Here is a 27,843-nt window from a genome sequence, read left to right on the forward strand (position 1 = left end):
TATGCATGCAAAATAAAAAAATGACATACTGTGCACAGTATACATAATATGTACTACTGGCAGTGTTGGGCAAAGTTACTTTTAAAAGTAATGCGTTACTATATTACCCTACTCCCTAAAAAGTGACTAGTTACATTACTTAGTTACTTTTTATGGAAGGAAATGTGTTACCTTACTTTTTTGTAATGTTTACTGACCTGGTCTGGGCTTGCTTGTTTGTATTTTAATTAAATTGAGAACTTTTTTTTGGCAAATGTAAAGATCCTTTCACACCAAAAGTGAAATGAAAAAGCCTCAGGCTGAAGGGATTTCAAACCTGTACAGTAGAGGGAGTTCAACACTCTTAAAGAAAACAAAAAAAGTGAATCTAGTCATTTTTGCTTATCAGTATGGTTGAATTATATCATCAAAGGTCAGCAGCAAAGGCACTGGTTAATAACGTGAGATTGACTTTACATTAACATTTATTCAATCGACTTACAAATGAGGAGAGCATAAGCAGTCAAACCAACCCGTATCGGGCAGCAATGTGCAAGTGCTGTGACCAGTCCTAGTTAGTACAGCACAGTACACATAGCAAGAAAAAAAAAACATTATAATAGATATAGAATAGTAAGTGCAAGTGTTGCGTAAAAAGATGCATCTTCAGCATTTTCTTGAAAATGGCTGAAGACTCAGCAGTTCGGGTTGAGTTAGGGAGGTCACGCCACCAGCAGGGAATAGTCCAGGTAAAGGTCTGTGAAAGGGATTTCGTGCCTCTTTGGGATGGTACCACAAGGCACCGTTCACTTGCAGAACACAAGGTTTAGGGGTGCAGAGCCAGTGGCTGGTCTGGAGTGGGTGGCAATTGGCAACCAGTGCAATTTTATGAGGAGAGGTGTGACATGTGCTCTCTTTGGCTTGTTAAAGACCACTCTAGCTGCAGCCTTCTGGATCAGATGCAGAGGTTTGACAGTTGATGCTGGATGGCCTGCCAAGAGAGCATTGGGTTTAAACAAGCTCAGAGTTGTGTAGCATACTCAGATAGGAAGGGCCTGATCTTCCTAATGTTGTATAAGGCAAATATGCAGGACTGGGCAGTTCTAGCAATGTGGTCTGTGAAGTATAACTCTCATCAATCACAACTCCAAGGTTCCTGGCTTACCTTGATGGAGTTCTGGCTGACGAACCCAGCTGAATGGAGAAGTTGTAGTGTAGTGTTGGGTTGGCCGGGACCAAGCAGGTCTGTCTTTGCAAGGTGGTGGTCCTTCATCCAGCCAGAAATGTCATCAGCATAGCAATGATAGGAAAAAACATTTTTCTGAATGACAGATCCTTGCGATGACATGTAGATGGAGAAGTGAAGTGGTCCAAGCACTGAGCCCTGAGGCACCCCTGTAACTAGATGTTGCAACTTAGACACCTCTCCACGACACCCTGAAGGACATACCTGATCGGTAAGACTTGAACCACTGGAGTGCAGTTCCTGAGATGCCCTTCATCATGAGGGTTGACAGGAGGATCTGGTGGTTAACTGTGTCCAAACCAGCCGACAGATCCAGCAAGATGAGTACTGAGGATTTGGAAGCTGCTCTTGCCAATCTCAGAGCTTCAATAACCGAGAGCAGGGCAGTCCCAGTTGAGTGTTCGCTTATGAAACCAGACTGGTTGTTGTCCAGGAGGTTGTAAGACAGATTACTTTTTGAATACATAAAGATTGAACACAAAGTATATTTGTGTAATTTAACCTGTTTAATTGTTGCAGGTTTGCATAATATTAAGGCATAATATTGCGTAATATTAGCACTGATGGTGTGAGGACCCTATTGGAATTGCTCTGTTTATTATTATTATTATTTGAATTTACATTTCACTGTTTTTGCTTTCAGGAATACAGAATATGTTCTTGTGCAAGTGAGATGAGTAAATGCATACTCGCATTTAGTGTAGAACTACAATAACTATCATGTTCACTAGGGCTGGGAGAAAAAATTGTTTCACCTAGCTATCTTGATTTTTTTTTTTGCGATTCTAAAATCTATTTTTTTATTCCAGAATCGATATTAATTCAAATTCAATTGCTTTATTTTTGTCCTTGCTTGTAGATGAGGTTGACAGAGGTTAGCCACTTTCGTTCCAACAGAGGATGAATTGTGTCGTTATCTATGAGTGTTGAGTGACATAATAAGTGGACGCATGGAAGAGATGTGAGACTGAAAGCACTGAAAAGCCCCCGCGCTACTCATATGCTGAGAGAGAGATAAGACAATAGAGCTGCACGATTCATCTTTAAAAGACTGTGATCTCGATTCAAACACCCACGCGATCTTTCAATTCTGTCTATTAAACTTTGACAAAATCATATCGCAACATTCAAAGCTGTGTTGGCGCTGCCGCTGACCCGGAGAGAGTTGTCATGAAACAGCTTCACAAACAGTCTTTTCAACGCACTATATTTCTAATTTGTTTGAGATAAAATTATATTACATATTAATAAATGGTATTTAAAAAATAATTTGATTTACAATTGTCATGTTTGTGAGTTTTATTTGTCTTGTAGCCTAGGAAAGCTGCTGACCATGAAATCAAACTCGTGATTTTATGACATATTAATTACTGCTTTATTTATTCATATACAGAAGTAACATATTACTTTTGTATTTTACTTTTCTTTTTGTCAGCCTTCAGAACACCCTTCATTTGACAAGCTGGAGAGATTTTCAAGATCCAATTGAATTGAAACTTTATTATACATTATTAAATTAAATATATAAACTACTTTTTATTAACAAGTGTCATGGGTTTTTTTGTACTTCATTATTTAGGCTATTCAGATCAATACTTGGAATATTCAGAAACAGATAGAGGTTTGTATTATTTTTCTGTTTAATTTATTGGCCTATTAGACTGTAGATTGAAAAGAAGGCTTGGTAATAGGCCTATAATTTAAAGAATGGGAGAAACAACGACCTATTCTGAATTTAAACACTGTACTAAATTGTGTTACTATCAGTTATATATCAGTAACCATTTTAAAGAACTAAACCTTTTTCCGCAAAAATGGAATGGAAACCTGGCTATTGTTGCTTTCAAGTAGAATTACGACTTATATTTCTACTGTAAAGTAGCTCTCCGTAGTTCATGTTTGACCTTGACGGACTGAACAGAAGAAATGAACCAGAGAGAAGATTTCCTCATCAAAGAAGGCAGCGCCTTAGAGCCACACCCACCTATTACGTAATCACCACTGACCAATGGTAGTTCGAAGGTGTTTTTGGAAAGTTCACTTTGGCAAGCTTCAGAAACAACTCCAAATGAACTTTGTTTTGGCCTGATTTTGCTCGAAGTGACGTCACACTAGTTCTTTCTTCGATTTAGCTTGAAGTATATCAGGGCTTTGAATTTGCTTGTTTTTCTTATTAAGGTTTTTCACTTACAGAAACCCCATCAGAGAATCCAGTGCTGGTGACTGAACCTTTCAGAACTCTCTCTGGTCACACCAACAAAATCACCGGCCTAGCCTGGAGTCCCCATCACGATGGGCGTCTGGTGACTGCATGTTATGACGGAACCTCTCAGGCAAGTTATACTTTTATTTATTATTTATTATTATAATTTTTTTTTTTTTTAAGTTTAAAAACATTTTATGTCGCAGTAATATAATCGAATTCAAGGTTATTTTATAGTTTTTTTTTTTTTTTATGTTCCTTGAGGTTCACTTCTAATTGTAATAATTCACTTATAAAAAATAAATATATATATATATATATAATTTTTAACCTTTATTCTGAACCTCTGTCTGAAATAATCAGTTTTTAAGGGGCGGCTCCTTTAAGGCTTGTCAGTAAACGACCGCTGTTATGATTGGCTAACATCATTGCATAGGAAACCGTATCAACGCCCACTCGCTATTGCACGAGTAAGTGTTTTGAAAACATTATCGGTATAAAAATGTCATTTACGGAAAGAATTCTGAAATCATTTACTTGCTAACTCTCCATAACACTGTGCTTTGTTTACAAAACAAAATGCTCCGAACAAACATATAATCCTTCAATGCAATCCGGGACGCCATTAAAATAAAACATCCACTTGTTTCCGATGCTGGGATCCTTCTGAAGACTGTACAGAGCCACAAACAAGCCATTTAAATTCAATGCAAACGCTATTTCACTCTTCTATTTGTCCTGTTGTTGGCAGACTCAAGCGTGTGGAGTGTCAGAAATTGAATGCGATTCTGTATTGTATACTATATCCAGTGTAAACTGCATCAGTGATTATAATGTGTTCACATCCGGTATTAAATAAGTGCTTTGTTTATAATGAAGAGGATGTTTAAAGCTATGAAACTTGCAGAATGTACAAAGACCTTATATGTCAAAGGTTTCTTATGTAATGACCCCTTTAAATAGTCATGGTTTTTGGATAATCTATTGTCTAGAAAAAATACAAATTAAATTTTATTAGTGTGTAAAAACTCATTCTTCACAGGTGTGGGATGTGCTGAAAGAGCAGCCGGTGTGTAACTACAGGGGTCACTCAGGCCGACTGATGTGCGTCCAGTGGTCCGCTGTTCACCCAGATCTGATCTGGACCGGTGGAGATGACTTCACCCTCCAGGAATGGGCCATATCCAAGCAGGAACACGTCACACCTCCCAAGAGTATGTATATTGTTATATTCAACTAGTGATGCACCAAAACGTCGCCAAACAAACATATTCAACGGAAATTTTTTTTTGGTTTGGTCCGAAACTAGCCAAAGTCATTGACGGAAACATCAGTTTAATTAACACTACTTTACATGGATAAGCTACAACAGGTAAACATGTCAGCTGTGTCTGAGTTGACCATATCGATTTCTCATTTTAATCTTTATTTTGATGAACCAACATCTTTTAGTCTATGCTGTTTTCAGTTGATGCAAGAACAAAACTTCACTAAACTTTATTTATAGCGCATACCATCCAATAATTATGGAAGCTTGTTTCCACCACAGAATAAAACATTTTAAAAGATAATTGCGACTTTTTATCTCACAATTGCGATTTTATATTAGGGATGGGCATTTCAAGCAAAAATAATATTAGAAGATCGCTGGGTATTATTCGAATATTATTCGAAAATCACGCCCCTCTTCCACATGCACGCATATATAGGCCACACACCAGAGCATGTGAGTGGAGCGAAACTGAGCGGTGTGATGCCTAAATATAACAAGTTTCATATTTATGTTTAAATAATATAATGTTATTTTTTAATTTCATCTATGTCGATTATTTGAAAAGTGAAAAGCATGAGTAAGATAGGATCATAAGATGCGCAGTATATTGGGAGATATATGGAGTGTCAGACATGATTTTGACCACTTCATTAAGTTTTGTTTTGTAGAAAGCCTTTTTTAAAGTGAGTTTCGTTTTGTATAAATTGTATCTTAATTTTAATCAATGTTTCATCAACCAATTGCCTGGATTTAATAAATAAGAATATAGCAGACAATATAATCAGGACATAGAGGCGCCGGCGCGATCACTTGCATTGCTCGTGAACTGGAGCTCGTCTCATAAATGAACCGAAACTCAGCGTATACTTTCCTCACAGACCTGAGAAATATATATATAGAAAGCTTGAAATGTCTACTTTTAAACAAAAAAGTCAAAACGAAAAGAAATGGGCTGCTCTCTGCTTATGTAGGCTAATCCGTATGAAGTGTGCATTTCTCTCTATAGTTGCGTTCACTGTGAAGATCGCGAGTCAGCATCGTCAACTTTATCTTTGCAGCCGACACTGACACAGAAAACATTTGTTTATTAAATACACAATGCACAATCATTACTTTTGCCGGTTCTTTGTGGCAAGCTTTGTGCGTGCGCTTGAGTGCGGAATAGGCAATATATTACGAAAACGCTCATTATGGTTTAGTATTCTCTCCCATATATATTTCAGTAATTAAATGAATATAAATATGCAATTAGACTATTGCACGGGCAGCCCTTTCACATATTTTCGAACCAGCATGTCACATAGGACTTTCTGGGTTGAGCGAGCGGCGCTGATCAGAGTGAACGAGCGGAGCGGAATCTTCATAAAGGCGCTCTCTGCTCTGGAGGAAATATTACCACTCCGCTCACATACTCTGGTGTGAGAAAATGTGTAGGCATATCTTATTCTGTCGTCTGAGAGTTGATTGACAGCTTTTAAATGCGTTATTGACAGCATCACCCTCTGGTTACATGAACGCGTCACCACCGCATCAGCACTGAAAACATGGGGATTTTTTAAAAGACAATAATCCCACAACCTATTCGATATTCTATAATAATATCAACTAATCGAATATTCAAAAATCGTGACTCATCCCTATTTTGTATCACGCAATTCTGAGATAAGTCGCAATTACCTTTTTTATTTTTTATTCTGTGGTGGAAACAAGCTTCACTAAATAATTGCAGTAAGCTTTTTTACTTTTGAAATGAAAGTCTGAGCATTCAAATTCTGTCCTGTTTAATCACAAAATTCAAACAATAAATGTTATTTTGTCACTCTTCGCTGTATAGCCTAAGTTCAAGCGGCATGTAAACCAATCATTTCTTCCACTTTACTACTAGACCATGACATAAACATGAATAAACATCAAAATACACATACTTTGATGTTTTCATCAACAGGTAAAAAACGTGTTGAGATAGAGAAAAAGAGAGGACCTCAGAAAAAGCCCAAGAAGAAAAAGAAGGCACCAGGAAAAGGATGGATGAAGGCGGAAGAAAGTGAATTAGCTTTAGGTGAAGAAATGAAAGGGACAGCAGGCAGCGGAGCAGAAGAGGGCCAGTCTGACAATGACGAAGAGGAAGAGAAGGAGAACACAGACGCTCCTTCCGTCACGGGTAACGGTCCGTCTTTCTCTCTTTCATCTCTCGCTGTCTCTTCCGCTTCCTCTCGCTTTTGTGATTCCAGCGCCGTCTTTGAAATGTCACTCCGGCTGTCTGGGTGTTGTGTGATGAATAACCTTTATCATTGGGGTCACAGGCTGGTCCAGAGAGAGCAGTGTGGACACGCGTGGCACTGAGAGGGTTCAGAATGGAGAAAAGTTCATCCATGCAGTTAAAAGGGAGGTCAAAGAGGAGAAGAAAAGAGAGAAATCAGGTCGGTCTCTGCCTTAATGTGTGCAGTCAATATTTTCTTCTTTCCCACTTGGATGTCTTTAACTACTATGTACTTGCGTCAAAAAACAATTGTTGGGTACAATGTACTAATAGTTTAGCTGTTACTGATGTGGGATAAAGAAGATTCTTTTTGAATGTATCATGCAAAAAAAAAAAAAAAAAAACATTAGTTAAAAAATGCTCCAAAATGAATGACCGTACTGTAATAGCAATTATTATTAACAGTAAAAAGTGGATTTTTCTCATATGACTTAATATTATTTATTATTGTTAATTAACAAATTAATCAATTAATACATTTAAATGAATAAATAATGAAATAACTTGGGTCTTTAAAAACCTATGGTGTTTGTTTGTCGTCATCGACATCAAACCTGCTCTGAGAAAATGAAAACATTGTAAAAGCTCTTACGTTATGTCATTTGTTGTTCATTTTAGATCTGTCTTTAAAAAAGAGAAAGCCTCGCTCCATTCTCCCGCTCAGTACTTCTATGGATCACCGACCCAAAGAGGAACTTCAGCAAGACTGCCTGACGCTCGCTGCTGTGAGACACTCGCATGGTAAGTCAGGAGCTTAAAAACAAGTAGAAACATTAAAGGCCCATTCACAACAAGAACGATAAAGGGCAAGATAACTACACGGCTCCAGACTGCGACCAAATGGTCAAATTTGGGACCTTTTTTCTTGCTGGCGTGACTCAATTTTGTTAGTTTGCACTGGTGCGACCACCACGATGCCCGACTGATAAGAGCTGCCATTTCTGTTGCATATGAGAAACATCATACGGCAAACGAAAGCATAAAGAAACCGTGCTTCTTGCTTCTTCACGTGGACAGTTTATCAGCTTTTCGTAGTTTATACTAGACAGCGCATCCCGATCTCGATCATGTGACACCGTTACTACACAGCGCTGGGTGATCCAGTGAGAAAGTGTTTGGATTCACAGCAGTATTAAGAACATTACTGCAAGATCTAATGAGAAACATTCAAATTCAGTGCAGAATTCTCTGTTATTAACCATATCAGGTCAAATAGTGCTGACCTGGAAACCAGGAGAAACATTGTACCATAAACGTATGAGTTATGAAAGGCTTTTCAGTCCACAAATGTTGTAACGCTAACTGTAACCATGGTATTGTGGCAGAAATAGTCAAATGTTTTTACTGTATTCGTTCAGGGTTCGTACAACCTTTTGAGAGTGAAATTCAAGCACTTTTCAAGGACTTTCAAGTGCTTCACACTTTTTCCAGCACTTCAAGGCTCTAAATATTATCCAATTTAAGTGTTATTTTTAATGTGATGATTAAAAAAAAAAATTCTATTTTTTTTACGTTACTTCTGTTAATAAAAGTTCATTTGATCAGCATCTCAACTCAAGCTCAGTGCTTTACTGTCAAATGTGCATTTCCGAGAAATAGACATGTAATAGTAATTAGTTACTGCACTTATTAATGCAAAACAATAGTCATTTTATGATTAAAAATCACCGGTGCTACTTCTCTCAAATGTTAGTCAGGAGCCTTGAACTATAACTATATTAGCATCCACATATATACATGTTTATATATATTTATCTTTATCATTATAATTATCGTCCTTGGTGTGAGCGGGCTTAAGAAACTAGATTTGCTTATGCGTCTGCTAAATGTTTACTATGGTGTAATGATGCAGTTGTCCTGCTGAGACGCTTTCTGTCGCAGAAAAGGCAGATGAAATGGAACAAGATTAGTTGAATGATATTTGTGAACTTTCTGAAACATCATAACAAAAAAATGTAAATGTTGTTTTGGTCATTTACCAAATACCATGGGATTCTATTATTTACTTTGGACTTTAATGGTCACTGCTGTTCAAAAAAATGTGGGGTCTGTATGAAGAACATTAAGTCTTTCTTACCCCAAACATTTGAATGGTAGTCTTGTAGAATGGTAGGTTTATGAATATGGAAATTACATTTATGGTATTATCGCTGCAGTACAAGCTTTTCTTCTCATGTAGATCAATGAGGAATTTAAAGATTTAAACTTCTGCAATGACAGAATGAGAGTAAATACATGGTCGTCATGTGTATAGCGCATTTCCTTTCCCTTCTGCTCCTCAGGGCAAAGCGGAGCTTGTGTTCCAGGATCTGGAGATCATATTCAGCTCGGCCTGTTCACGGACAGGGATGCCCTCTACAGGATGTTTCAGGAGGAAGGTGAGTCGGGCCCAGTGCGGGGCCAATATCTGCTCGGATGCTGAAGATCTGAGGTGAATCGGGCATCATTGATTTGGAAGCAGTGTTAAGTTCATTGTGGTGTTTTGAACAGAGGAGAGCCACATGGAGGCTGGTCATTATGACTCAATGGTGTATCTGAGGCTGTGGAAAGGAGACGTGATTGGAGCAATAAATGTTGCTGTGGAGAAAGGAGAGCTGACTGACCACCTCCTCAGTTTAGCTCCAATGGGTGAGACGTTTTCTGGTATTATGACTGCTGAACACATTTTCAGTTCAAAGTTTTATAATTTAATTTATACAATTATTATTATTATTATATTTGTATATTATTGTTTTACTTTTTACTTCAAATACTTACTAATACTTACTAAGAAAAACATACATTTTATTATGAAATTATTTGTATGATTATTTTAAAAGTAGTATTTTAATATATATTTATATAAATGGTTATTTTTTTATTATTTTTAAACATCATGCAGAAAATGTTGTGGGGTAAAAAATTCAAGGTGGTGTACCTGTCCAGAGATTGTAAAAAAAGAAAAGAAAAAATCTTGGGTAAATGCTTAAAGTCCCCCTGTGGTGAAAGTCAAGCTTTTACTGTTGGTTATATGTCTATGTAGTGTTTTTAATATGCCAACACCAATAAGTCAACACCATTGCTGAGTATTTTCTCCTTAAAACTGCAGCGGTTTGAAATCGCTGGTGTTTCTGACGTCACAAACTACCTTGTAACCAATCAGGTCAACGTGTGATCATTAACGAGTGAATCTCTGAGCTGGTGCGAGTGAGTGGAGGCGGGGCTAATTTGCATATTCATAGAACTGCGTATACTAAATGAGGCAAGGGTGTAGTTACATTCAAGCTATTTTAAGGCATGAAGAAATGATTTTTTCAAGGAAAAAATGCTTAAATATGTCATTTTGGTGATGTAATATGAGTTTTAGGGGAAAAAATTATTGACTACAGGGGGACTTTAATATTTTATAATTTCTTTTTAAAAATGCAGTGAAGCAGTTTTCAGAATATTGGCCAGTCAGTGTGGTGTAACCAGCATGCAGGAAACACTGTTGTCTTGCATGTGACAGGAAAATCATAGAAAAACAAGTTTTGTGTAGGTTTTTAAATGTCCAGTAGAATAACCCCACAAACATTTCTCCTTTTCTCCTGGACATCTTTATTTGTAATTGACCCTCTCTCTCAGCGGGCTACCAGGTGTGGGCCAGGACTGTAGAGGCGTATGTGAAGCAGCTCTGCCACCAAGAGCAGTTCCTCAAAGCAGCGTCACATCTCGTGTCCATCCATAAACTCTATGAGGCCATCAGCCTTCTGAAGGGCCACCAGTTCTACCGGTTAGAAACATCACAATAAGCAATTGTTTGTCATGTTAATGGTGTTTGGCCTGAGTTGAAGGTTCACGTTTTGTTTTTGCAATAAATCTTCAGCGAGGCCATCGCTTTAGCCAGAGCCAGACTCCAGCCAGAGGACCCTGTGCTGAAGGATCTGTACATGAGTTGGGCTGCAGTGCTGGAGAAGGATGGCCATTATGCTACTGCGGCAAAATGGTGAGTGAAAACACATTAGCATATATATAGTGTATATGTATACTGTGACCTCTTACATGTCACAAGATCAAGGAAAATTTGATTTCTCAATTCATGATCCCTTTAAATGGTCTGTTTTATTTTTTAATAGGGTGAAATGAATTATGCATACAAAATGTTGGGCTGCTAAATATCACATTTTTGGTAATAAAGTTAATTTAAAGGGGTGGTTGGTTAGGATTTCACTTTTCTAACTTAAGTTAGTGTGTAATGTTGCTGTTTGAGCATAAACAACATCTGCAAAGTTACAATGCTCAAAGTTCAAAGCAAAGGGAGATTTTTTCTTTTATAGAAATTGTTTTTTAAGGACAGTGATTAGTGGTTAGTGACATCACAACAATTTACATAAACCCCGCCCCCGGAACACAATTTATAGATTATCATGACAGAATATGCTAATCAATGACTAGAAGATAACTACACATAAGCTACATAAATTCATCAACTAACCATTCAGAAATTTTGTCTACATGTTGTCACTTCTTCTTGAGTCTCTCCATCTTTGTCTGACTTCGGTTTGAACATAAAAGGCTTAAAGTTTTTGACATGTTCAGTGCATGTCTGTGTGTCATTTGTGTCGGAAAATTTATTTTTGGCTGAACTATCCCTTTAAATGGATCTCAGTCAACATGTATATACCATATCATAATATTGCATGTATAATAATGTGGTATGATTTAAATCGCTGTATACAGTCATTTGGGTAATATAATTTTTTTTTTTTTTTTGGACTGATACCAAAGTATTTTCTTCCTTCACCTGCCAGTTACCTCGCGGCAGACTCAAGCTTTGATGCAGCTAAAGTCATTGCCAAGAAAGGGGATGTGATGTCGCTGAAGACAGCGGCTAATCTGGCGTGGGTATCAGGAGAAAGTGAGCTCGCACATTCTCTCTCTCTGAGGTGTGCCAAAGACTTGATGCTTTCCCAGGACTGGGCCACAGCACAGGAAGTCCTGAGGACGCAAGACTCGCTTTTGGTTTGTTTCCAGCTGTTGGTTTTTAGATATACATGTATACTCAATAAATTAGTAAGCTAAACTGGCACTGATATAAATTAATTTACGTTTTTTAAGGGAAGAAAAATACATTTTCAAGTGCTGTCTTTTTTTTTTTTGAGGCAAAAGCAATATAAAAACAATAAAATATCTAATAAATGATAAATAATTAAAGGAACACGCCGACTTTTTGAGACTTTAGCTTATTCACCGTATCCCCCAGAGTTAGATAAATCCATACCCTTTTCATCTCCTTGCGTGCCGTAACTCTCTGACGCACCCACCGCTAGCCTAGCTTAGCACTAAGACTGGAGGTAAACAGCTCCAGCTAGCATGCTGTTCCCAATAAGTGACAAAATAACACCAACATTTTCCTATTTACATGTTGTGATTTGTATAACACATAATCACAGCATGTACAAATAACAAGGTCACGTGACACACAGCCATCTTCTAACCGTACACATACTTGGAACTATATTCTCAGAAGGCGAATCACACTGCTACTTCTGCAGAGTGATTTACTCCAACTCTGAGCGAACTCTCTACTCCTCACCACGTGGCTTCTCAGGTGCTGCGAGCAAATCACTCTGCCCAAGTAGTAGTGCTTCGCCTTCTGAGAATATAGTTCCCAGAATGTATACGGTTAGAAGATGGCTGTGTGTCATGTGACCTTGTTATTTGCACACGCTGTGACTATACAAAACGATAAAAAGGGTATGTATGGACTTACCTAACTCTGGGGGATAAGGTGAATAAGCTAAAGTCCCAAAAAGTCGAAGTGTTCCTTTAATATTATTACTATGAATAGTGTGTTTGTCTAACCAACAATTATTCTAAGGTAAATGTTGCCTTTTTCTCCCTATAGCATATTAATTGTAACTATAGAAACATTATCAGTGTTCAGTGTACCAAAAGCATGTTTCTCTCCTCTTCTTCACAGGGTCACAGACTGATGTTCTGTGTTAATGAAATCCTCACTCAAAGACTGGCAGATACAGATGTGGTCACCTGGACCGCGGCTTCTTCGCACACCTGGTCTAAGCCCTGTGAGGAGAACGTTCTCTCGGCGGTGCACAGAGTGTGGCAGAGCGAGTTTGGAGTGGCGGCTGCTGACCTGGTCAAAGTGAAAACACTTCATCAACAGCTGAGAGCCGTCGAGAATCCTCCTGCCACCACTAGTGTTCCCATGAAGCAAGTATGTGTGAAATTAAGATGCCAACGGATCTACTTGACACTGTTGACAGATGAATAATATAATATAATATAACATGATATAATATATTTAATGAAATACATAGACAAAATGGATGATAATATTGAGCTGAGCAAAATCTATATGTAATACAGATGTCCCATGTCATACCTGCGATATGGCTCTATATAAACACTGTTGTGATTTATGGCTCTATATAAGCACTGCTGGGATTTATGGCTCTATATAAGCACTGCTGTGATGTATGGCTCTATATAAGCACTGCTGTGATTTATGGCTCTATATAAGCACTGCTGTGATTTATGGCTCTATATAAGCACTGCTGTGATGTATGGCTCTATACAAGCACTGCTGGGATTTATGGCTCTACATAAGCACGGCTGTTATTTATGGCTCTATATAAGCACTGCTGTGATGTATGGCTCTATACAAGCACTGCTGGGATTTATGGCTCTACATAAGCACGGCTGTTATTTATGGCTCTATATAAGCACTGCTGTGATTTATGGCTCTATATAAGCACTGCTGGGATTTATGGCTCTATATAAGCACTGCTGTGATTTATGGCTCTATATAAGCACTGCTGTGATGTATGGCTCTATATAAGCACTGCTGTGATTTATGGCTCTATATAAGCACTGCTGGGATTTATGGCTCTATATAAGCACTGCTGTGATGTATGGCTCTATATAAGCACTGCTGTGATTTATGGCTCTATATAAGCACTGCTGTGATGTATGGCTCTATATAAGCACTGCTGTGATGTATGGCTCTATATAAGCACTGCTGGGATGTATGGCTCTATATAAGCACTGCTGGGATTTATGGCTCTATATAAGCACTGCTGTGATGTATGGCTCTATATAAGCACTGCTGTGATGTATGGCTCTATATAAGCACTGCTGGGATGTATGGCTCTATATAAGCACTGCTGGGATTTATGGCTCTATATAAGCACTGCTGGGATGTATGGTTCTATATAAGCACTGCTGGGATTTATGGCTCTATATAAGCACGGCTGTGATTTATGGCTCTATATAAGCACTGCTTAATCTTTGCATCGATGCATCGCGATGCAGTAATAGACCACAATCCAATATAGCCTATTGACGTTTCTCTGACATTTCATCACATATGCGCTTCCCGCACTCGTGTACAATTGTGGAGGGAGGCGAAACACAAAAGCGAGTAATAAAAAACTGCACCCACTATTTAAAAATTTACAGTATGTGAGCTTGAGTGTGTGCATGAGTGTGTGTGTGCGCGCGCATGCTCTTTTATGAGAAGTCTGTTTGCTGTCATCGTCAAATACACAAATCTTCCGCTCATTTTTTTATTCCTCAGCTCTTATCTCACATTTCATTGGACGTGACACTGTGTGCTTTGAGTCAGCTGTTGTGCGATTGGCCGTCTACTCTAGAGGAGCTACTGCAAGCTCTGAGTCGAGGTTCAGAGGCGGGACACTTCACGCTGATGGCGGAGATGTGCCAGCTGCTTTTACCACAAGGTGAGGTACACGAGGTACATGTACACTGAACACCAAAATAAAATCAGTCCAAGTGAACTTTTAAGTCGGCATGAACCGGAATTCGCGATCGTTTTTTTCTTCCCTATCATGACATTCCCAGTGAAAAGGTTTCTCAAACAAAAAACAATGTAGGGCAGGACTTGATTTTGTCCATTGGGAATTGATTGGATGGCGGTTGTTTGCTATTGGTTGATCAGGATGACCCGCCCTTGTGTCAGTAAACACATCATCAGAGAAGAAAAGAGATGTCACTGCAAGTGGGATGGGAATTTATTTTGATTAAAGATTACGAGGGCACGGATAAATCATTTATAAGAAATGCTGCAATATTCCATAAAATACAAGAATATTCTGTTTTGTTTCCATGAAGACTTTAACGTTAACGATTCAAATCGGGATAAAATTCTGGACCGAAATCTACATTTCTGGATGCACTTGGTCAAAAACCGAAACCAAAACTGCTTTTAAAAAATGATTTATTTCTTATTTTAAAGTAGCTTTTTTGTATAATTGTATTAATATTACTTTTTAATGAAATTCAATTTTAATGAAAAAAAATATATAATACAAGCCAATAAAATAAAATAACCACACTTCTATTGAAAGTAACCTAAATTGGACATAAAATATATTAATATTAAATATCAGTATATTATTTTTAATTAAGTTCTATACATCAAAATCAGATTTAACAGGTTTATTTTTTAACCAATTATCCAAATAACGTATAGTCCTACGGTGGCCGAAATTGTTACATCCCTAATTCAAATCTTTCATTGTCCTTTTTGTTGCAGGTTTGGAGTCGGTGGCACTTTACAAACAGAAACTAGACCCAAGTGATGAGAGAAGCTTGATGATTTCTCAAAGCGTGGAGGCTTTTGTCTGTTATCAGCTCATGTATCAGAAATGGTGGAACTACAGTGATGAGACTTCAGCTTTGACCAATAACACCATCAGCAACTGTCACCGTTTAACGGAGAACAACCACAACGAAGATGAAGCAGACTGTAACGGAGAAGCTCAATCTGAAGGCGCTCTCTCTGAGGGCTTCTGGAACGTTCTTCTCTCTGAACCTCATGCCAATCTTCAGGCCACCCAGAGAGCCATAGCAGAGATTCAGAAGAGAGTGACGAGCCTGATTCAGCAGCACAGCCAGTGCAAAGAGTCCTCTCAATCTGAAACTTCAGAGGAACATGCTAGTGGAAGCAGGTATTTCTGATGCTGTATCTTTGATTCAGGTGCTTCAAAGAAACGTCTAACAGCTCTTTTTTGTCTCTCTTTAGCAGTGAATCGCTTTCTACACTGACTGCCCAGGTTGCTGAACACCATAAAGTGCTCACTGCCATTCCTGAGCTGCTCAGAGTAAGCTACTCAGTTTTCTTAAAGGGACAGTTCGCCCAAAAAATTCAAGTTCTGTCATCATTTACTCAAAATCAAGTCGTTCCAAATCTGTATGAGTTTCTTTCTTCTGCTGAACACAAAAGAAGATATTTTGAAGAATCTAGGTAACAAGACAAGTGACGAACCCCATTGACTTCCATAGTATGGGAAAAATGCTGTGGAAGTCAATGGGGAGCATCAGCTGTTTGGTAACTGACGTTCTTTTGTGAAAATCATACAGGTTTGGAACGACTTGAGGGTGAGTAAATGATGACAGAATTTTTATTTTTGGGTGAACTATCCGTTTAACCCCATAATGCCTGACATAGAAAATGATAGTCAGAAAAAGTTTGCATATGTGTTTTTTGTTGAGTATCATATTTGATACATCAGGCTTTTATGGCTCATTAAGTATGATATAGGAGAAAACGGAGATCATACGAGTAGAAAAACACCTCAAATGTATTAAACTGAGCAAAAATATGCAATTTCGAGCAGTTGCTGATATACAGTAGTCAAAACCTTTCATCAAAGTTATACATGAATTTTGAATAATACCTGGTCTTGTCTCATGACAACTTTGATGAACTTTGTTTTGATCCACTTCAAATGTTGACTACTGTATATGTCCAAAAAGTAAGATGAAATTCTGATAGCTTGAAATGTAAATCTGAGAGATGCACAAATAAACATTCCTCAAAAGCCTGATGTATCATATATTATACTCGCATATGATGAATAATCAAGTAAACCTAAGTTGCTGCAGTGTAACTGTTCATCTTGAAATATTACTAACAATATAAAAAAATATTCTTACTTTTACTTTATAAAAATCAGTAATAGTGGAGCGGCTAAGTGATATAATCGTTCAGTTTATGATACAAGCGTGAAAATTGGCATGAGCAGTCTCCATGGGTCACTTGACAAGAAAATTGTCCGAGCCACTTGAAATTTCAAGATTTTTCATTTTTCAAGATGGCCGACACCTTAGTGGAGCAGTTAAGTGATATAGTGGTTTATTTGGTGATATAAACATGAAAATTGGCATGAGCAGTCTCTGATGGTCACTAGACAATAAGCCACCCACAGCTACTTGAAATTTCAAGATGGCGGCCATTTTTCAAGATGGCCGACACCTTAGTGGAGCAGTTAAGTGATATAGTGGTTTATTTGGTGATACAAACATGAAAATTGGCATGAGCAGTCTCTGATGGTCACTAGACAATAAGCCACCCACAGCTACTTGAAATTTCAAGATGGCGGCCATTTTTTTAAGATGGCCACCACCTTAGTGGAGCAATTAGGCTCATGGCAATTTTCATGCTTGTATCACCAAATAAACCACTATATCACTTAACTGCTCCACTAAGGTGTCGGCCATCTTGAAAAATGGCCGCCATCTTGAAATTTCAAGTGGCTCTGACAATTTTCTTGTCAAGTGACCCATGGAGACTGCTCATGCCAATTTTCACGCTTGTTTCATAAACTGAACGATTCTGCCAAACATAAGCACTTAGCCGCTTCACTATAAGGATTTCAAAAGACCTTCTACTTGATTTATAAACTATCAATCAGATGATCGAAGGTATGTAGTAAATTGCGTACAACAGGTTTTTTCAGCAACGTTTTAAACATTTTGACAGTTTGGAGGCCTTATCAAATATGATGGAGGCTAAGTTTCTTATTGTAAAGGGTTTGGCTGTTTAGCTTAAATTATGGGGGCAAAATGGAGCTTTCTCTATTGACAGCCATTCAAGAGTAGCCATGTATTCTGAGCAAATTGATTTCAGTTTGTGATTTTTTTTTCTTTTTTCCCTCTTTTTTTAGAAATACCCATTTCCGGACGTCATGGAATGTTGCATCGTCTTTCTGCACATGGAAAAACAGTTTACTCTGTTTCCGCAGCACATCTGTGCCGAAGCCACGACTTTGTTGCGCAAATACGGAACTACAGAATCGCTCTGTAAAGCCTGGCAGAGACTGACACTGTCCAAATAGCACTTAGTGTTTTTCATATGCAATTACTTTTGTTTGATATGTAAAATGCAATTAGTTGTTTGATATGTAAAATTCACTTGACTTATGTCTGTAATAAAACACATTCTCCCACAGTTTACTTTTTTTATTGAAGCAATCGATTCTATTTGACCAAACTTTATCAGCCGAACCCCGTTGACTTAAAATGTTTATTTGAGGCACCCGCTAATATTTTAAATTAACGTTTCAATAATTTAACAATTTGCATGTTCACAGATCTTTGATGTCAGTTGTCACGACATGGTTTTTTATTTAAAAATTCTTTTGACACTTTTGTGATACATTTATATATAAAAGATATATATTTTAATCAATAATAAGTCAAGTTTAAAAAGTGTAAATGTTAAATCATAACGAAACAAGTAGCGAAAAAAATTTTTTTCTATGTATTGTGATGTACATCTGAATGAAACAATGAAAGAGGAAAAAATAGTAGTGTAGGACTTGGTTTTATCCTTCAGTTGTTGATTGGCTGGAGGCAGATCTGAATGCGAGCTTGTAAGAAAGGGGCGGGGTTTAATTAGACTAAATGATTGAAGTTTAGCATACATGATACATCATCATAGAGAAGTCTTGATGCTCAAAAAAATGCATGTAGGCTATTTTATCGATAATCGTAATATCTGATTATATCGTCTACCTGATAGCAAAGTTTACATAGTAATAAAGAAATATCAAATAAATGTGTAATCAAGAAAAAAACATTCTGCAAATTTACAAAAGGATAAATGATGTTTGATAGGGAACACATCTCCAAAGCATTTAAATATAGTCGCATTACACAGACACAAGTTGCCATTAAAGCAGTCAGCGGCGAACAGGCAAATAAAACACAGATTAGGCTAATTAAAGTTACAAAAGTTATTCTGTCAAGTTCAGGGAGTGATTTTCTTAGGTTAACAGTAATGCTGGCAGCAGGTATAACTGTCAATGTACGGATCCAATAGGCCTATACTGTTTTTCTTTCTCAAATGTTTACTTTCACCTAAGACAAAACTGTTTACGAGGATATTTTGACGCAAGTGTGTATATTTGTCTGTGCACTATATGAGGCACAGCACAGAAAACAGCTCGCATGCAGAACTCTTTGGCGCTTGAATATCAAGATTTGGAATTGATTTTCTATTCCCGATCCTACTAACAAACTTGTGGGATTTGGGGGAAAACACCCACCAAATCTAAAGCCTTCCAACTTTAAAGGAATGTTTCACCCAAAAATGATCTGGTTATTTACTCACCCCAAGACCATGCATGTGATTTTTTTTTCTCAGCCGAAGAGAAATTAAGGTTTCGAAATTAGCTTTCATGTAATGTAAGTGAATGGTGCCAAACACAGACCATTTTTGACGGTCCACAATTTAATATTTATACAGCTTCAAAGGGCTCCACCTGACGAATAAAGGTCTTTAACGCCACCATAAGTCATTTTCAAAAAAAAAAACTTAAAATATATGAATAATGCTACGCTAATTGATGATCATGAACTTGCTTTGCAGAGCTGGACCAAGGTGAGCGTTTGTAGAATTCATATTTTTCTTAAAATGTCTTATCGTTTTGCTAGAGAACACCCTTATTTGTCAGCTAGCCCTTTGAAGCTGTCGAAATATGGATTTTGGACCGTCAAAAACGGTCTACGTTGAGCACCATTCACTGGCGTTAAATGGAGAAAAAAATCCTCCAATGTTTTCATCTAAAACCTTAATTTCTCTTCAGCTGAGGTGAGAAATCTTAAATCAAGAAATAAATTTTTTGGGTGAATTATTCCTTTAAAGGCTGTAAACAAAGTGTCAGTTTTCAGTACACATGCCTTGTAATTGGACATGACACCACTGTGGCGATAGAAAACATTTTAATACACAACTGCCTCGAACAACAGATACAATAAAAACACGTACCACAAACAGTCGAGATCGCATGACGAACAAATTTAAAACGGTTACATAGGACCAGTGGACTCGCGTTCTCAAAGATGCCCCAAACCTCAATCTAAAATGTATTTATTACAGGAAAAATGCTTAAAGATAGCAATTTCTTTTGAAAGTTTCCATTTTAATATACATACATGCTGGCTTATTTAAAAACACAACCCCAAAGTCACGTGTTCCAACGTTGAGAAGGCATTTCCTCTTATCTCAGTGATGATTCAATCTCGAGCCTTTCCAGAAGATATCAAAACATTTCTAAAAAGGACTGAGCATATTAAAATGCCTGGAGTCTCGTAAGCAGTAAGATACACAAGCGCTGGTCCCATGCTTAAAACGATGGTGTTTTTAATACTGTAAAACAAAAGATAAAATTTTCAAAAAAGCAGCCGATGGGAAGAACAGGAGCACAAGAGTCCTGGAACGTCGTGGTGTGATGGACTACAGAGCAGAACAGAATCGGAGATTAGCTTGTTTGCATGTCCCAATGTCCCTTTAGAATGCATGAATCATTTGAAATCATCTTTGTAAAGAACAATGCTGGGATTAAAACAAGTGCGTCATCCACTTGATTTTAGTCAGTGCTTGTTGTTGGCTTCCTCCTGCGAGGAATTGGAGATTCCGTTCTGACTTTGAGTGGAACCGGATCCCAGGCCATAGAGTCGCCCACAGTACTTGGCATCGTCGATGTTGTCTTCAAAAAACAGCTGAGGAAATGAAACACCACAGCAGAATTAATGATCGGCTAAGACTCCCAGCATCAGCTATGGTCTCGTTTAGAAAATATGAACCTCTTTCATGCGGAAGAAAGCCATTCCAGTGAGCAGCGAGTCTGAGCCGGCCTGATGCTGCCTGCCGATCCTTTTTAGCTCCAGCTGGTCCGCAACCTCCTGAAGTCCACCCTAAACGGAGCAAAACTCACTGATCATCTTGAACAATGACAATCACAACACGGGTTACAGCGCTTGACGCACCTTAAGGTTTTTGCAGCTCTTCATAAGATATTTGACGTCGTAAATGGCCGGGAAGAAAAGGTTTAAGATCTGAAAGAACTCGTGCTCCTCTTCTGGCAGCCGGGTGTCTGTGAGGAGCTTCACCAGGTATCCAAAATCATAGCCGCTAATGAGGACAGAGAGAACACATAAAAAACCTTTAGATGTCACTAGGGACCAGATTAACTAAACAGGGCAAATTAGCGTGAGAGCGAAATCCCCAGAAAGCACAGATGTCTACTGATCTGCTGATGAGCAAATTAAAGAACACACACGCAGCCGGATCATTTCCATAATGGCCGACGCAAGAGCAGCGCAAATTAGCGTCTGGTTAAAGACATGCTTAAATAATGGCGCAAATACCAGTAAATTGACTATCGTAAATCACCTTGCGTGATTCATTTAAATACTCTCATGCCATAAATGTTGCGTCTGAAAGGGAAACTCTTATAAACACATATGCAATATGGTCAGCTGCAAAAATAACCCTATTCACCCCTTTATGTGTCTTTAGTATCAAGACAGTAGTTTCACGCCAAAAGAGGGTTTGCGCTGGAAAGCTGTTAGTAAATCTGTCCCTAGATGTGCCATTCAACACACTGTATTTTCCAAAACATAAGTCATGTTTTTTTAATCATCTGAAATTAATGTCATGTGTGCAAAATTTGATCAAAGCGCACACATTTGGATTTGCTGAATGAGCAATTTATTTTATAGCACATTTTCAAATTAATTAATTTAGACTTAGTGTGACATTCATCATAAACTTATATTAAAAACACCATTTCTGTTCTGAATACCATTAAATTTGTTTTGGTGTGAGGGAAAGTAAAATACATGTTTGTTTTATTTACTGGTATTTTACATTATTTCTGTATGTAATAAAAAAAAGTGTTGTACACCGATGTGACTTATGTGTTTTTTTCTCTCAGCAATGCAATATTGACCTGGTTCGTATTATTTTTCGTCAGTCTTCTGATCTCACTGACTCTCCTACGACAAGTGTGCTCATCTTAATATCAAAAACATTTTTAAATAATTTACCTTAAAGTTTTTACATAAATATTATGAATTATTAATTCATTCATCTTTCGTCCTTTGAGTGCAATCTAACCTGCTGCCATCTGTCATTGGTGTTGGTCACTTTAAGACCAAATGCGCAGATCTAATAAACTGATACGCATCCAACCCGCTTACATTCACTGAAGACATAAACAACTGTTTATTAAAACCTTGTGTGTATTTGACAGTTTAAGCGCAATAAGACACAACTCGCGCTCCCGTCACAGGCTTTTAGTGTGCACGCGCTACGGCTGTTCAGCTTATGTCAGAACAACGTACGAAGAAAGAGTTATTGTCATTGTGCTAAAACAATGTCCTGTAAGTTTTAGAACTCAAAACTTCCTCGGTTAGTTTATTGCTCAGAAAACGACTCAATTTTAATTTGAAATAATTGTAATAATTCCCGCAGGTCTCGCGCTTATATGCGGCAAATTCCCTCAAACATTTATTTTTGCTTCAGCATTTATGAGGTTAATGCGTTGGATTATCGGAAGAAAGCACTTAGATCAAAACCGTCACAAAAGCAGCGTTCCCTAACCCTAGCCATTCACTGAAATCCTGAATAAAAGCTTCAGTGAGCGACATCATCTGTTTTGTCATCAGTAAGACAAGTTTAATTTTATTTAAAACACTAAAATACTTTTAAATGACAATGTAGGCTATATGTTTTTCACTTTATCAAATAGGATGAACTATGAATAGCCTTAAAGAACGACAGTATTAACAATGGCACATTCACTCATAGTTACACAAAACACCGCAAGTCATTATTTTTAAATTATAACTGTGGTAAGGTAACTCAGTACTTACATTTGCCACAACCAAGACTTATAAAGCTTATGTAAAATGCATAAATGTTTTACACTGTTGGCAAATGTTTCAACAATGTAACAAGATCTTTTTTTCAACATCAAACATGTGTAATGGCGGGGACCTTGCAAATTATTTCTAATATGCAAAACTGTTACCCAATCATAGCAGTGGGTGTTTACTTTCAAGTCTTGAATGTCTCAAAATCAGGATAGAAAATAGTTTATTCTAAATTAGGATGTTTTTTTTTACCTAAAAATCTTGAGAACACAAGTGGAGTAGGGCTGCAACTAACGATTATTTTGATAATCGGCTAATCTGTCGATTATTTTCCAGATTAATCGGATGAAAACATAAAACGATTATTACACATTAAAATTCATTTTAATCCATTATTTAAACAATATTATTCCACATCCTGCCCAATGCTGTCCTCCAAACAATGTGTAATATAAAATGATGCCAGTGGCGAAAATGTTCCTATATAAGCTATGCTGACATTAAAAAAAAAAAGGTTAAAATATAAACATTGCATTCCAAACCTAAAAACAACATTGCTTACTGTTTTCAAGCAGATATTAAAGTGACTAAATGAAAATTTACAATAAACAAAAACACAATGTTAACTTCTTTGAGGCATGAAGAACGCACACATTCACTCGTCTGAACATAGTTATATTACATTAATGTGCTATTCGAAAAAAGGTGTTTTTGCTGTTACTGCTCTCATAAATATGATTACTTGTGTTACATGCAGAATTTTAAACCTACACTTAATTTCTAACCCAAAAAATCATTTTAGAACATTTTTTATTTTATTCAGAATTATTGCGCTCCGTCTGTTTGACGCGACTAATCGATAATCAAATTCGTTGACGATTATTTTCATTACCTATAACAATCAATTTTATCGATTAGTTGTTGCAGCCCTGAGTGGACCCCAGAGAACAAAAAAAAAAAAAAAAAAAAAAAACAGTTTATTACCCCTTTAGCTTTTGTGATGGGAAAGAACTTCAATGTCACGTGTGTTGCTAAACATGTGATGTGAATGTTGGACAGTAGGGCTGTCACTTTTGTTTGATTTTTGAGACATAAGTGTTCATTGAATCGACTGTAAAATCGATTTTCCATGTCTAAAGACGTTTCCATTTTCAATGCCAAATATGGGCAAATCCACGGACAACTAACAGGCATTAGGACGAACGTAAAGAGGGTGCTTGAGATGCGCACAAGTCAGCAATATTTCTGATGATTTATTGGCGTGAAGTTTGGTGCACAATGACAAACAGGAGTGCAACATACTCGAAAAACAATAAGCAGAGTGGACTGCCATAACATCAATGAAAAACATTACCTCAGTCTTCAACATGGCTGTGTTTACGATTAGAAATGTCAAACAAATTTCACCTACGTAGGCAATAGTAGCCCATAGTCCGAATCTGTATCTGTATGCATGAGACTGTCTGAATACCGGCAGAATTCACATGTTTGTTGTAAAAAGAGACGCATTATGCAGAAGTTTAATGTGCTGTTATGTGTGTTTGTCAGAGCCTACAGTTGCTGTGTGACGCGCGTTCGCTGCGGGCGTATCGTGACGAGCTGGACGCGCTCCGAGATAAAAAGCTGTTAAAATTGATTCCCTATTTTTGTTTTCGAAACTTGTGTTGGTTAGTCCGATCGATTGTGCAATCGATTTTCGAACGCAAAGTGACAGCCCTATTGGACAGTATGTTGGGACGGCGGCGCCAGAAATGCAATTGATAGAATGTGTGCTTTAGCACGATAGCTACAGTGTTGACAATGGACTTTTTTGCTCCTCAAATTTGACCCAAAAAAGCAGTGAAGCATTTTTGTTAAGAAATAATAATTGTCATATGTATAAACATTTAATAAATCAATAGATTGGAGTCCGGCAGAGATTGAAGATTTTTCTATTACCTGTGAAAGGAGAGCCACTTGACATTTTCACACAGCACCAGGCCTGACGTCATCAGGAGCTCTGCGAAGTAGAGTGTGTCGATGCCCTCCTCCTCGTGCTTCTTAAACTGCAGCCCAGAGTTCTGGAGGAGATCTATGGAGTCCTGGGAGTACATGTCCTCTCTGCAAAACACAGGGCCAAACAACACCAACATTACCAATGCTGGCACAAGCTAAATCTGTAAAACACTCTGGCCTTGTTTACACCTGGTATTAAGATGCGTTTTTGTCGTTCTGATCACAACCAGATGAGGGAGACACGTTCCTGTTCACACCTGGTGTGTTAATCTGTCTATTTTGTCCACTTTCAACCACTTCTGTCCTGATTTGGGAAGTGGGAAATGTGTTTTTTCAGATCTTTTGATCAAATAAGCTTGCACAATTTATATGTGAACACAACAGAAGACGACGGAAAAACATGAGAGCAGCAGCTTTCATTTCTGCTCTGACAGCCGCAAGACCACACAGAACGCAGTGAGTGTGAGTTAGAAATCAGGAATGGTGAGAGAACATTGAGCTTGGTAAGTTTTTCGTCTTCAAACCAAGGTTGGGTCTCCATCCGACAAAGTTTAAATCCCGTCTGGCTAGCGCGCTTCCCATAATGTTTATGCATTAGGTCAATATGCAGAGAGGTCGTCTTTTGCGGCTGTTTGAACACATTCGACCACATGAGCGTTTACACTATGAAAGCAATCCGGTCGAATTTGTTTTCGACTCCCTCTGGAAGTGGTCGAAAGTGGAAAAGCTCAAAGTTTTAGACCCCGTTTACACCAGAATTAGCGTCGTCCACTTGTGATTTGATTGCATCTTAATACCAGGTGTAAACAAGGCCTTTGACACAGATCAACATAAGAGATGAGAAGGGTTAAGCAAGTAATGCTGGACACCTACGTCAGATTGAACTTGAAGTTGAACTGCCATGTTGTGGTTCCAGGCGGGTAGTCTCCATCTTCATTCATAAACGTCAAACCCAGCTGGATGATTTTTAAAAGGTCCACGTTGCACCTCAGGAGCTGGTACTGATAGTCAACAGTACTGCGAAACTCTCCAATGGGACGAACCACAACACCAGGAAACTCTGTGTCCTGAGGATCCAAAGCACAAATATGGTAAAGCTGAATTTTCAGCATCATTACTCCAGTCTTCAGTGTCACATGATCCTTCAGAAATCATTCTAATATGCTGAGTTGATGCTCAAAAAACATTTCCGGTTTTGCTGCTATATTTTTTTGTTGAAACTTTGATGCACTACTATTCAGAAGTTTGGGATACTTTTTTTTTTTTTTTGTAAAGAAAATGCGATTTATCAAGGATGCATTAAATTAATCAAACGTGACAGTAAAAGCATTTATAATGTTACAAAAGATTTCTATTGCAAATACATGCTGTTCTTTTGAACTTTTTCTTCATCAAAAAATCCTGAAAAAAAAAAAAAAGTATCATGTTTCCACAAAAATATTAAGCAACAAACGGTTTTCAAATCTGAAAATAAGAACCATTATTAATGATTGAGCACCAATAATAATAATTGAGCATCAAATCAGCATATTAGAATGATTTCTGAAGGATCATGTGACACTGAAAATTCAGCTTTGCATCACAGGAATAAATTACATTTAAATAGTTATTTTAAATTGTAATAATATCTTACAATATTACTGTTTTTAATATATTTTTGATTGATAAATAAATGTAACATTGGTGAGCAGAAGAAACCAAGAATCTTACCAACCCCAAGCTGTTAAATAGTAGTGTATATTAACAAAAATGTGCTGTTTGACCGGTAACATAGTCTCAATTATCATTTTAAAGTTATTATAGGACATTTTCCCACATCATTAGTAGATGGAATAGCAACACAGGCGCACACACACACACCATGGCGATGTAGTTGTAGTTTTGAATTATCTGTCGGATCTTCCTCATCTCCTCCTCCACATTGCTGGCCCAGACCTCACAGATAATTTGACTGGTATCTGCAAGTGCGGCTGGCATGATGATGATGGTGATGAAGGCCGAGGAACTGATCGAGTATCCCAGCGATCCTGAAGCTCACACACGCAAAAGAAACTCTGCCAGGAAGAGCAAGTGAGTTATCATGGCATTAATTATGATGATTCATCACTCATGAGCAAGGAAATATTTAAGAACAGTACATGAATATTAATGAAAGACTGATGAATATTAATAAGTGTTTGTTAACTCAATCAAATGACTACTCTAGCAACTAGAATCTTCAATTTGAATCTTATCAGGGAATGTATAGTTAATTGACTTTCATAGTTGACATAAAACTGAAGTTAGTTAAGTGAATATTAAATGAAATGTATTAATGAATATTAACATGCACTACGTTTCCAGACCCAAACAAACAACTAGCAAACTCGGTTATCATTTATTCAAAATGTAACGCTCATAGGCGTGAAAATACTAAAATAACCATATAACAATATATTAATTAAATGTTCACTAACATTAACGTTTTAAGTCTAATCTAGATAACCCTAACCATTCACGGGCTAGTATCTAATAGCAAAAAAAATTAAAAAATAATTTGACTATACATCTTATTTGTTCATTAAAGAAGTTTAAAAAAAGAAATAACCATGAATTTGGTGCAAGGGTTTGATATTAGCTTAAAACGCTAGCTTCTGTTAGTCTGCTGCCGCCAAACACGCTGACAAACAACATTTCCCTTCCAGCCAGAGTATGAGACGCTACTAAACAAATATCATACGGAGTAACACAACGTTTCAGACTACTATTTACCTGGCAGGTTGTTAAGTGTTCTTCAGCGTAGATGTAGAAGCCGCTGTGCAGCTAGCAGTAGCAGCGACTCTAAACACACAGCGCGCTGCTTCCGGTCCAGCGGGATTGTGGGAAAATACCCGCCAAAACCATAGCCTTTCAGTCGTTGGCAGTGAAAAAAAAAAAACACAGCCACAAAATGATTTATATTA

At 37.6% G+C, this 27,843-nt stretch overlaps 2 protein-coding genes across 6 annotated transcripts in view; one reads left to right on the forward strand and one right to left on the reverse strand.

The window, feature by feature from the left end:
- The window catches only part of gemin5 (gem (nuclear organelle) associated protein 5), a 28,940-nt gene extending 10,742 nt beyond the window's left edge, over positions 1-18,198 (forward strand). Inside the window, exons 14-28 of one of the 4 annotated variants that reach the window (XM_081391707.1) lie at positions 3,419-3,558; positions 4,471-4,642; positions 6,647-6,862; positions 7,005-7,121; positions 7,580-7,702; positions 9,244-9,339; positions 9,452-9,589; positions 10,565-10,712; positions 10,806-10,925; positions 11,731-11,941; positions 12,903-13,157; positions 14,520-14,682; positions 15,498-15,912; positions 15,987-16,065; positions 17,911-18,198. In XM_081391707.1, the coding sequence (XP_081247833.1) occupies positions 3,419-3,558; positions 4,471-4,642; positions 6,647-6,862; positions 7,005-7,121; positions 7,580-7,702; positions 9,244-9,339; positions 9,452-9,589; positions 10,565-10,712; positions 10,806-10,925; positions 11,731-11,941; positions 12,903-13,157; positions 14,520-14,682; positions 15,498-15,912; positions 15,987-16,065; positions 17,911-18,081 (2,564 nt within the window). In that variant the 3' untranslated portion in view covers positions 18,082-18,198. Of the gene's footprint in view, positions 1-3,418; positions 3,559-4,470; positions 4,643-6,646; positions 6,869-7,004; positions 7,122-7,579; positions 7,703-9,243; positions 9,340-9,451; positions 9,590-10,564; positions 10,713-10,805; positions 10,926-11,730; positions 11,942-12,902; positions 13,158-14,519; positions 14,683-15,497; positions 15,913-15,986; positions 16,066-17,910 lie in introns of all 4 variants that reach the window. The other 3 variants (XM_081391708.1, XM_081391705.1, XM_081391706.1) reach the window with 3 other exon arrangements.
- A 1,754-nt stretch (positions 18,199-19,952) lies between these two features.
- cnot8 (CCR4-NOT transcription complex, subunit 8) lies at positions 19,953-27,784 on the reverse strand. 2 transcript variants are annotated; one of them, XM_081391709.1, is made up of 7 exons: positions 27,653-27,784; positions 26,762-26,955; positions 25,775-25,968; positions 24,845-25,006; positions 21,017-21,161; positions 20,834-20,944; positions 19,953-20,749 (listed from the first exon to the last, which is right to left on the reverse strand). In XM_081391709.1, the coding sequence occupies exons 2-7, from the start codon at positions 26,876-26,878 to the stop codon at positions 20,621-20,623; spliced, it is 858 nt and encodes a 285-aa protein (XP_081247835.1). In that variant the 5' UTR covers positions 26,879-26,955; positions 27,653-27,784; the 3' UTR covers positions 19,953-20,620. The 2 variants fall into 2 exon arrangements, with proteins under 2 accessions (XP_081247835.1, XP_081247836.1); XM_081391710.1 differs by having other exon boundaries at positions 27,489-27,659.
- Between the last annotated feature and the right edge of the window lie 59 nt (positions 27,785-27,843).

The sequence above is a fragment of the Scardinius erythrophthalmus genome (genome assembly GCF_964197995.2).
Source record: "Scardinius erythrophthalmus genome assembly, chromosome: 17".
In the NCBI taxonomy this organism is placed as follows: Eukaryota; Metazoa; Chordata; class Actinopteri; order Cypriniformes; family Leuciscidae; genus Scardinius; species Scardinius erythrophthalmus.